Here is an 11,831-nt window from a genome sequence, read left to right as displayed (position 1 = left end):
GGTTGAAAAAGAAAATTCATGACTAAAAAGTAAAATCGGTGTTTTATTTTATATAAATTAACTTTAACTCAACAAAGTTACCTTATCTACTTTTATGCTATTGAAATCTTTAATAATTGATTTTTAGACTCGGATTGTTTTTAATTTTAACTTCTTCTTTAACATGGCTCAACTTTGAAATGTTCAACAAGTGGATTAATGGAGATATAAGTAGTTGTAATCCAAGATCACATTTTAAGAAAACAATATCTACTTCTTTAGGTTCGCGACTTTAAGTCTTTCTAGGGGGTTTTTTTTTTTTTGAGAATAAAATTGGATATTCCATTAAAACTAAAATTGGCTTACAAAAGAGAACAGAGGAGAGGAAGTTACATGTTAACAAATAGAAATTAACATTTAGCCCTATCTATAAGAAGAATCTGTTGTATCATTGGGGCTCCATTCCTTTTCACTGATAAGTTGTTCCATTTGCCTTAGCAACTTGTGCAAGATTGTGCGCTGCTCTATTGTAGTCCCTTTTCAAGTGTCTCACTTTCCAGCTCCTAAAATGTCGTAACAGCTCCAATGTTCCTTGTATGATTGGTCCAATGTCCTCATTGCAACTATTTGCATTAATAGCTTCAACAACCACCATTGAGTTTGACTCAACTACAATTTGATGAAGCTTCATCTCCTTGGCCAAAAGAATTGCTTCTTCCATTGCAAGGGCTTCCGTGACCTCTGCATCATATGATCCATTCAACACCTTACTTCCTGCAGCTATAACCATACCCCTGCTGTCGCGAATAACCACATCCGCGCTAGACGTGCCCCTCACCCCCGCGGTAGCTCCATCTACGTTTATTTTGTAGGTGTCCCGCGGAGGTGCCGCTCACCCAATGCCAGGGGGTTGCTGTTTGAGATGGCTATACGCTTCAGCACCTTTATAGTCCTCTTGGGCTCGCAAAGCAAAGTTCCAAATTTGGGAGTATGACATGGCACCAGACTCATGAATCACCTGATTCCGGTTATACCAAATGGACCAAGCTGTTGCAAAAAGAGGTTCAAGGTCCTGTGGGGTACCTACATCCAGAATTTCCAAGGCTAAATCTACGAAGCTGATGTTCCCCGCCAGCAGGTTTATCGGGCAAGAATGCCAGTTCCACCGAACATCACCAAGCTTGTTACAATATATTAATGCATGACTGGTGCTTTCAGGTGCCTTCTCACAGAGTGGACATTTGGCCTCGATGTTCAAACGACGCTTTGCCAGATTTAGTCTCATAGGCAGCCCATCCATGCAAGCCTTCCAAGAAAAGATTCTGATCTTGCAGGAAGCCTTAGCTGCCACATTTTCTTCCACAAGCGAGTCCTGCTATCACTAGTTGAGTACTCACCCACCTCGGATTTTTCACAAGGGGAAGAGCAACATAGTATGCACTCTTAACAGAGAAAATGCCACGCTTATTTCCCATCCAAATTATGCTATCCTCTGGCAAATTATAACTGAGGGGGATTTTTAGAATGGTTTTAGCCTCAAAGGTGAGGAAATACCTTTTAACTTTGTCCACTTTCTAGCGCCTTGTATCTTCATCAATTAGTGATGACACCCTTGGGAAATCTCCAATATCTTGTTAGGGGGAGCAGATTTTATGGGTAGTTGGGTAGGCAGTCACTTATCTTCCCATATGTGTATCATCTGACCATTCCCTACCCTTCATCATGTACCCTTTTTAATGACCTCCAAGCTGTTGTAGATGCTTCGCCAAGCATAAGAAGGGTTGCATCCAAGCTTTGCTCCCATTATATCATTGTAGGGGAAGTACTTGGCCTTGTAAATTCTCGCAATCAATGAGTTAGGGTTCGTAAGGATACATCATGCCTACTTCGATAACATTGCTAGATTGAAAGCTTGTAGGTTGCGGAAACCCATACCGCCTTGTGCTTTTGACTTGCACATTTTCCCCCAGCTAACCCAAGCTATTTTAGCTAGGGTTGTACACAGTGCGGTGCGGTCGATTTTTGTGGCCGTTTCTACACCGCACTGGAATCTTAGGTTTCCTAAAAACCCAAGCCACCGCCATGCCTGAGGAAAGGTTCTTCGGCAACATCAGTGGTGGTTCCAGTCGGCGCGGTGGTCAGTGTCCACCTGTCTATCACACACATAAGAGAGGAAGAAAGATCTAAAACCAAAATCAAACCCAAAAAACTCAAGGATTTAAACCATAAATCAAAACTTAGATCAAATCTAAATATTAAAAGATTCAAAACCCATTACAAACCCAAATATTAAAACCCAAACAAGCTCAAGATTCTTAGGACTAACCATCGATTGACTCACCTGCGAAGTCAAGATTCTTAGGACTAACCATCGATTGACTCACCTGCGAAGTCTAATTGAGTAATCGATTACCGGGCAATGAAGGTAGAGACAACAACTTGAAGATCTGACCTGGGTGGCAACAAAAATAGAGGTGCTTGAAGATAAAATGCTGAAATGGTGGTGGGTTTTGTGTTGTGGGTGGGGATGGAAATCTTAGATCTGACTTGAAGGGGGTAGAAATCTCAAGTTTTGTATATATATAAGCAAATTGATGCGGTTCGGTGTTCATTGGAATCCAAAAACCTTCGCTGACAACTGTACCGGCTGACTTTGATGCTTGAAAATTGTTGTCGACCATCGTGCCTAACACCTGCGGTGAAGGTTTGAGGTGGGCGGATTGGTTTGGCTCCAGTCGGTTTCATCGGTGGCGGGTGGTGCTTGTACAACCCTAATTTTAGCCTCTTGATCTCTCTGTCCCCACCAGAAATTTCTCTCCATCCTCTTTAGGTCCTCATATAATCCGTTTGGGAGTTGGAAGCAACTCATAATGTATGTATGAATTGCCTGTGTGACTGCTTTGATTAGTAATTCCTTCCCTCCCATTGAGGGCATTTTTTCTTTCCAACCAGAGAGTTTTTTTCCTTACTTTCTCCTTTATTTTTGTAAATACTTGATTCTTTGACTTGCCTATTATTGATGGGAGGCCGAGATATTTTCCTTGCCTTAAGTCTTGCATTGGTCCCAGAATTTCCAAGATCTCACTTCTTGTTTCAAGGAGAGTATTGTGGCTAAAAGTCATCGAGGACTTATCCGTGTTGATTTTTTGCCCTGAGGCTACCTCTTTGAGCTCTAGGATTTCCATAAGCTTGCTGACCTCCCGCCTTTCAACCTTACAGAAAAGCAAACTATCATCCACAAAGAATAAGTGTGTGACCCTAGGACAACCCCTGCATATGGAAGCTCCATTGATAATTTGTCTATTACTTGCATCAGTTATAAAGGCAAAGAAGGCTTCTGTATTGAGTAGAAACAGATAGGATGATAATGGATCTCCTTGTCGAAGTCCCTGGTCGGGGTGATTTTGCCATGAGCTTCCCCATTAATCAGCACAAAGCATGTGACTGTTGTTATACATTTCAACACCCATCCAACCCATTTTTCATCAAAACCCATCCTCCTAATCACTTTCTCAATGAACTCTCATTCCACCCTGTCATAGGTTTTGCTCATGTCAAGCTTGACTACCATGTAACCATCCTTTCCACTCTTTTTGTGATCCAAGTAATGCATTAACTCGAAAGCAACAAGCACATTATCCGTGATTAACCTCTCTGATAGAAAGGCGCTTTGATTCTCGGAGATTATTTGATGTAGCACTATTTTGAGACTGTTTGCAAGCACTTTTAAGACCAATTTGTAAGGCCATATCCAACCTCAAGTATACTCTATTGTCCCCCTCTTGCTGGTTGCACCAAGTAAACTCAACCCCAGAATATCCCATGTCTTTAAAACCACACTTATTAACAATGTTTCGGAATTGATGATTAAGTGCTCCTCCCCACTTTTCTTCCCCTGAGAGAATCTCTTTGAAATCACCAACACATAACCAAGGTAGATGGAATTGATGATTAAGTGTGTCAAGGAATCTCCATGATTCTTTCCTCCAATGTGTCTTCAAATGCCCATAAAAGCCCGTTAGCCTCCATTTGAACCCAGATACTTCCTCCATTACCACTGCATCGATGTGGTGCCTCGAAATACTCCTGATCTCCAGATTGACCTCTTTCCTCCAAAACATCGCCAAACCCCCTCCCTTTCCTTGTCTTTATACATAAAAGCCATTAACATAACCCAGTTTCAGTTTTACCTTTTTCATTCTAACAATCTTCTTTTTTGTTTCTGTCAAGAAGATCACCTCGAGATCCCAATGCCGCACAAGGTTGTGTAGCGCTCCAACTAACCGGGGGTTCCCAAGCCCAAGGCAAGTCCAACATAAGGCCATCATGGCTCTTGGCGGTGCTGCTCAGCAACTACCGCCGTTTCCTTAGAGTTTCGCGCATATTTCCTCTTAGTTTTTCTATCTTCCTCTGTTTCCAAGTCCTCCAGCTCTCCCACCCTCTTAAAACCAATTCCTTTTTCCTGGCCCATTATAATTGCATCTCCTACTAGGCCTTTCTCCCTTGCAAGTTTCTTCCATCTTCCTTTGGCCTTGGGTCTCACATCTTTATTATAGCCCATGTCCAGATATCCCTCCTCATCATGTGCAGAGGAGTCCATATTGGGCTTAATTGGGCTTGTGACTTCAGGTTCCTCCAACATATTTTCTTTTTGTAGGCCCACCACTTGAGTGTCCATTCTCTAGCGTTTTACCCTCCTTTCTAACCATTTCAAAATTTAAAACCTTCTTTGTGGCACATGTAAGCTCTTCCATTTCCGTATTCGGCGGACTTACCTTGGAACTGTCCCATCCATTTAGGCTACTAGCCACTTGACTTCTTGACCCTCCCTCATCACTTACGTCGCCCCAGCACACCTGCTTTTCTGCTGCCCTGTCAACATCATATCTTTTGCTTCCTCCTCCGCTATCAGTCATAGTTTTCTCTGCCACTGTCGGTTGTGCATTGGTTCGCCCATTGTCATTGCTCGGCGGTTGGCGCTCTTCCTTCCTTGGCTTTGCTTTATCTTGTCCTCCCTTGTAGCTTCCATTGGCCCTGATCCAATCACCATATTGGTATTCTGTCATCTGCCTCGCCTCTATGGCCATACAGTGCCTCTCATTATGGCCCAATCTTCCACAGATGTAGCATATTGTTGGGAGTCTTTTGTATTTGAAAGTAACCCACAATTTCTCCCCTTCCATACTCATCAAATAACCTCCTCTGCAAAGTGGCCCTCATGTACTTGGCTTGATCTGATTGCCAAGACCTTCAATCTGCTTCAAGGAAGTTGCCTATCCTATTCCCAATATCTCTTCCAGTATCTTTCGTCATTAATTCAAAAGGAACTCCCCATACTTAAACCCAAAACGATGAATGTGAAAAAACAATATTTGCAGTTGATAAACCTTTTCTCCATCGACATAACAAGAGAAGATTGTTATCAAAATTCCACAGACCATTCTTCTCTACCCATTCCATTTGGTATTTAGAGCTGAACTTGAACTAGAGGATGTCATTCCCGACTTCCACTATCCTCAAGTTTGGCCCCATCTTCCACATTGACCTTAGAGTGCTTTTTAAAGCACGTTGGTTTTACTGTTGGTCTGATAAGAGTTTCCCGAATAGATTGAGATGGCACTCCTCCAGTAGATCAGCTCTACTATGAGCTGATATTTGAATACTCTCCTCCTTTTCCTTGGTCAGCTACAGTTTTTGCAACCCATCCAATATAGCTTGCTCCATGACTAGTGATTAAATCTTGACCATATCCAAGTGAAAACTCTCACGTAAGGGCGTATTCCTCCAATAGTCTGCACAACTGTGGGCTACCTCTTTGATTATTTAAGTTCTAGGGGTTTCAACATCTGAAACTTCAGCATTTGAAATATATGAATGAGTGATAACCTTCAAATCTTGAACACTTTCTTTTCTTCATATATGAATATGTCTACTCCAATTATAAAATCTATATAAAATTTTATAATCCAGTTATATAGTCTTAAAAGAAAATTGTAGAATTAAATAGCTCTCTATGACAATTACACAGGCTAGTATTCAAATATAATAATATTAGCCAATGATCAAATTTGGAATATAAATAAAATATAATAATAATAATAATAATTTATTTATTTTTTGTGAAGGCAATGAAGTGAATGAACTTACCTTTTTTTTTTTATAGTTAAAAAGGTGTTGCATAAAAAAAAGAAAAAAAAACTTAGGACACAATTAGTCTGTTGCAAAACAGCTTAGCTTTATCAAAAGCTAGCAAATCATCCACCATAGGCAGTGGTTCATACAAAATAAGAAGATTAGTGTCTTGGGTTGCTCCCATCTTGGCTAGTTTGTCAGTGTAGTGGTTAGCCTCCCTATAGATGTATTTGACAGAGTAGTTAGGGAAGAGCTTGATCAGGTTCTTGCAGTCATTCAGCAATGGTTTAAGCATAAGATTAATAGTTCCAGGGCTAGTAAGAAGGTGAACAATGACAACAGTGTCAATTTCAATATTCAGGTTCGTTAAATTCAACCGCATAGCTAGACAAAGGCCTTCATAAGGGCCCACAACTCAGCCATGATGCTGGACATGCTACCAAGCTTCCTTGTAAAACCAGCAATCTAGTCACCCTTATTGTTGCGTAGAAGTCCCCCTCCACTGGCCTTTCTGGGATCCCTAAACAAAACCCCATCCGTATTGAGTTTTGTCCACCCTTGTCTAGGATTGATGCATTTGACCTGAATTTGCATCCTACTTGATTTGTTGGAGTTTTTTGGGACAATGGCAAAGAATTCCGCACCTCTTTTTATGCATTGATCATACAACCCTTGGTCAATCTTCTTTGATTGGAAAATGAATTCATTTCTATGTAACCATAGTAACCAGACTACTTGAGGAAAGACTATTCTCCAGGGAATACAGGGTCTAGTGAGAGCATCTTGAGACTCACAATTTATTTTGAGCCAAACACCCAGAGGGGCATTATAGAATTCTTGGCTAGTGTCACTGATACCCAATCTTCTCCAAACATTTCTTGCCACATGGCAGTCATGGAGGACATGTACTATGGATTTAGCCTTAATACCACAAAGCTCGCAATTAATATAAAGGTTGAAACCCCTTGAACCCAAGACTTCCTTAGTAGGGATGCTGGCATGGTAACATTTCCAGAGAGAGAATTTTATTCTAGGGGTTGTTTGGCTTTCCAAACCCATAATTCAGAAGTAGTCAGGTTCAAAGGATTTAAACATTTAGCAAGGAGATAGGCTGAGCTCAAAGTGAAGAACCTGTCATTGGAGAAGGCCCATATAAGTATGTCTTCTTGTGCTACATTAGCAGCAAGGGGTATGCCTCTAATTTCCTGCATTAAGGCCTCTGGGAGAACAAAGGAGATGCTTTCAGGATTGTGGAGGAAGTCCTTGACAGACTTGTGGTCTTCTCCCTCAGCCAGAGGCCCCTGAATTTGCATCCTTAGGGGACCTAAGGGAAGCCAAAAATCGTTCCAAGCATTGGCACTCTCACCATTGGCAATAGCCCACTTCAATCCTTTATTAAAGATGATCCCCCCCATCCTTACAAGTAGTCCAATTCCTTGATGCAGGAAGTTTCCTCCCCTTCACACTTAATCTGACAGGGGTAAGATATTTTTTGGTGAGCATTTGAGCCCATGTAGCATCAGGATTCGAGGCAATCCTCCAACATAGCTTAGCAAGCATGGCAGAATTGCGTGCTTTCATTTGGAAAATACCAAGTCCATCAAGATTTGTAGGATTGGTAACCTTATCCCACCCCACCATATGAAGCTTCCTTCTATCCTCAGTAAAGCCCTAAAGGAAATCCCTAGTAAGTTTATCCACTTTATCACATATTCTAGTAGGAATCTTACAGCATTACATATAGTAATTAGGGGCTGGGGTGATAGTAGCCTTAATAAGGACTCATCTACCAGTTGGGGATAAGCACTTTGCTTTCCATCTTGCGAGTTTGGACTGCACTCTATCCACAACAAACTGAAATTAATTTCTATTCCTCCCTCTATGCCTTAGGGGAAACCCCAAGTATTTGCCAAGATTACTTGTTGCATTGATTCTCAATTGTTGAACCATGCACTCTTTGTCTTCATCCACAACATTTGGAGAAAAGAAATTTTTTTTTTTTTAAATTTTTCTTTGCTAATCTTCTGGCCTATGAGAGAGCAGAATTCCTCCAATACATCAGCAATTGCTTCACAGTTCTCAGAGGTAGCTTTTGCAAATAATAGCAGGTTGTCTGCAAAGAACATGTGGGAAAAGCCAGGTCCATCCCGAGAAGCTTTAACCTTACTCCAGCTGCCATTATCACATTTCTTGTTTATCATAGAGCTAAGAAGCTTCATACATAGAATGAAGATATAGGGGGAGATGGGCTCCCCTTGTCTTAGGCTCCTAGATGGCTGGAATTCTTCTAGTTGGCTTCCATTGAAAAGGAGGGACCGAGCTAGAGGATATATAGCTCATGACCAGGTCAACAGTATCCAGGGCCAGCCCCCAAGTGAAAGGGAGGCCCCAAAATTTTAGAAAATAAGAGGGAGTAGGGAAAAAAAAAATAGTTTCAGGGAAGCGCCAAAAATCTGACACGGTAAGGAGAAAAAAAAAATAGTTTAAGGTGAAGTTGAAGCACAAAATTTTGGCACATCCTTTTAACGAAAAAACAAAAATTTTGGTAAATCATACAAACCAAAAAACATCCGGATAAACTACAAATCCGGTCTAACACATTAACCACAAAATAATCACAAATCACAACAAATAAAATAACTCAAAACCCCTAAAAATTTTACCTTTCTCTAATCCCTGCTCTCCGCCTCTCTCTGTCTCTCATTCTCTTTCTTTCTGATTCTCTTTCTCTCCCCTGTTCTTATTGATCTCATCTGCTCTCCGACCTTGGCAGCAAGCTTCCTCAGTTCCTCCGGCCTTTCTCTTCCTCTTCCTCAGTTCTGTTTAGTTCAACCGTTCAACAACTTCCTTCAAGTTTTTTTTTTTTTTTTTTTTTTTTTTAAAATAAAGCTTGCTGCTGCGGTGTTACCTGGGTTTTCTTCTTTTTGGATTTGGGTTAAATCTTAGATAGATAGGATTTTTTATAAAGCTGTGGGTTTTTTATAAAGCTGTGGCCTGTGGGTTTGTCTTTTTGTATTTGGGACCTTGGGTATTGGGTTATAGATAAGTGATAAGTCTGAAACTCTGATAAGATTTATTTTTTTTTTAATGGGAAAATCGCCTGATAAGATTAGATAGGAATATAGGATTAATTTGTTTTTTGTTTTGTGTTTTGTGTTTTTTTTTTTTTTTTTTGTGGGTGGGTCGTTTTAATCAGCCTTGTTGTGTTATAGTTGTGCTTAAATTTTTGTTATGGTTGTGCTTATTTTTTTAATCTTGTGTTTTCAGTTTATATATATATATATATATATATATATATATATATATATATATATATATATATATATATATATATATATATATTTTAGTTAGTGGCCATTTACTGAATAAGTCTTTATTTATGCAGGTTGAAATTACTAAAAACTTGTTATTGTTCGGTGAAACTACAACAAATTTTTTTTATATAAATCAGGTTCTATTTCTCATTTTCTCTACACTTGAAAGTTTTTTTTTATTTTAGAAATGTCTAATAGGAAATATGCATTTGGATATGAAAAACTTAAAAAAAGAAAAAAAGATGAAAAATTAATTGAGTCTAAAAAAGAATCAATGGATAAATTTGTTATTAGTAATAAACAAAATATAACACAAAATTTAGATGAAAATATCACAAATGAGCAAGAAATTCACCAAAAAGAGTTAGAAGATAATGAAATGATACAATTGCAAGATAACAATGGTGTTCAATTTTGCAATACAATAAATGTTGATAATGACTTCAAAATAATTTAGAAGAAAATAAAAATAATGATGAAAATGTCACAAATGAACAAGTTCACCATAATGATGTTCAACTAGAAAAAAATGAAAATAATAATGACATGTTGAATTATATTCCTTCAAATATTTATGATCTAGGTAATTGGAAAAATATTGACACAAAATTAAGAGATTTATTAGTAGAAAGAGGTCCGATTAGAGACAATGAATAATAATATATTATAATATAATAATATTAATTTAATTAATATAAAAGTATACAAAGACCCTATTTTTAATTCTCGCCTAAGGCTCCAAAATGTCTAGGGCCGACCCTGACAGCATCCTCATGAAATCTAAGGCTGTAGAGCATGTTCCTCACAAAACTCCATTCCAGGCTGTAGAGCATGTTCCTCTAAGCTTATCCTTGTAGAAAAAATGAACTTACTTCAAAGCTTCATAGGAAAATAGAAAGGTCAAATGTGTTAAACCTAATGAAAATAGAAAGGTCAAATGTGTTAAACCTAACCAAAAAACTAGTCAGTGGAAAAAAAGCTCAGTGCAAACTAGTTGTTAACCACTTATTGCTTTTAATAATAATAAAAAATCTAGAAACTACAAAAGTTAAAACTTAACACCAGAAGTTAGTAATAAACTTAGATAATATGCTAGATCTCAAGACTCCTAGGTATTGCATCTACTACAATTGGTATAGAGGTTTGAGATTTAAAGTTGTAAAAAGCAAATTTAAATCTCAACCATTAAATATAAAAAATAAGTAAAAGTAGAAAAGTAAAGGTAAAAAAGTAAAAAAAATGTTGTGAGAATTGGGTAAATTGCACAGCAAATGCAATTGCACTGGATCCCAATCCACTCTAAACATACCCATTGGCAGCAGAGAGAGAGAGAGAGAGAGAGATACCGCTAGAGTTGGGTTGAGGCTAGAGTCGTCAGCCATCTCTGCTATGAGTTTCCATTAGACTAGAGTTGAGAGGATGACGTGAGGCTCACACAATGAATCGGGGTTTTAAGCCCAACAGTGACACAGCTGTATGGATGATTTAATTTTTGTTTTTGTTTTTTTAATTTTCTATTTTTGTTTTTCAATAAACAACAACTATTAGATATAACTAATCGCTAACCCGTGTTATGTATGGAAAGACTATTAAAAATGAGATCTAATGAAATGTTTGTTTCTTTTTCTTCTTAAGTTAAATATTTATTTATTTATTTTTCTTTATAATTTGTATGTTAAGAAATTGTTTTTTTTTTTTGTTAAAAAAATTGTTATTTCCCTATTAATGTCAGGGTACCAAGGCTAGTTGCTATATGTTAATGTAACTGAGGAGAGCTGAAGTTATAGTACTTCAGTGCATTTGGCTTCTGCTTGACTTCAAATTAAAAACCTAGCTTATTTTATCATTCAGTTTATTTTTAGTATTATTCGTGCGCTCTGCTACACTTTTTGGTATTATTCATGGATCTTACTTTACTATTTCAACTAATTTTTACCTTTATTTACAGTATTTTTTACAAAAAAATATTTAATTTTAACAAAATAAATGAATTTCAAACGAATTTTAGGAATGGTACTAATTATTTTTTTGCTTATTAGAACACGCATTTTGCTTTCTCCAAAACTTCATGTGCAAAGGGTTGTAGGCCCATAGGCCCATTGGGCCTTTGCACAGAGCATAGTAATGGATATTCGTAATTGAATCTCTACTTCTCTCCCCCAACTCGGTAAAACAGCCCTTTTCCAAGTGGTGTGGTGTGGTGTGGGGGCCAACATTACTGTACGGATGTGGTTCACAATGCCTCTCCCCCTCATATTCTATGGACCACAGCCCTATCCTTTCTTAACACGTCACACTCTCCAGCCCTGGCAGACAGTTGCCCTTACCTAATTGGTTCATTCACAACCAAGCAGTTCACTCTAGCAGAGAGTCTCACACTTGCTACTTCGACAAAATAAATGAAAT

The 11,831-nt window shown here is 38.4% G+C and overlaps 1 protein-coding gene across 1 annotated transcript; it reads right to left on the bottom strand.

Annotated features, from left to right (window-relative positions):
* Window positions 1-871: 871 nt before the first annotated feature.
* Window positions 872-1,279, bottom strand: LOC142644146 (uncharacterized). Its single transcript, XM_075818823.1, has one exon. The coding sequence runs from the start codon at window positions 1,277-1,279 to the stop codon at window positions 872-874; it is 408 nt and encodes a 135-aa protein (XP_075674938.1).
* Window positions 1,280-11,831: the final 10,552 nt, after the last annotated feature.

This window comes from Castanea sativa, chromosome 7, assembly GCF_040712315.1.
Source record: "Castanea sativa cultivar Marrone di Chiusa Pesio chromosome 7, ASM4071231v1".
Classification (NCBI taxonomy): Eukaryota; Viridiplantae; Streptophyta; class Magnoliopsida; order Fagales; family Fagaceae; genus Castanea; species Castanea sativa.
Note: the sequence above shows the minus strand (reverse complement) of the source record. Positions and strands in the feature narration are given on the sequence as shown.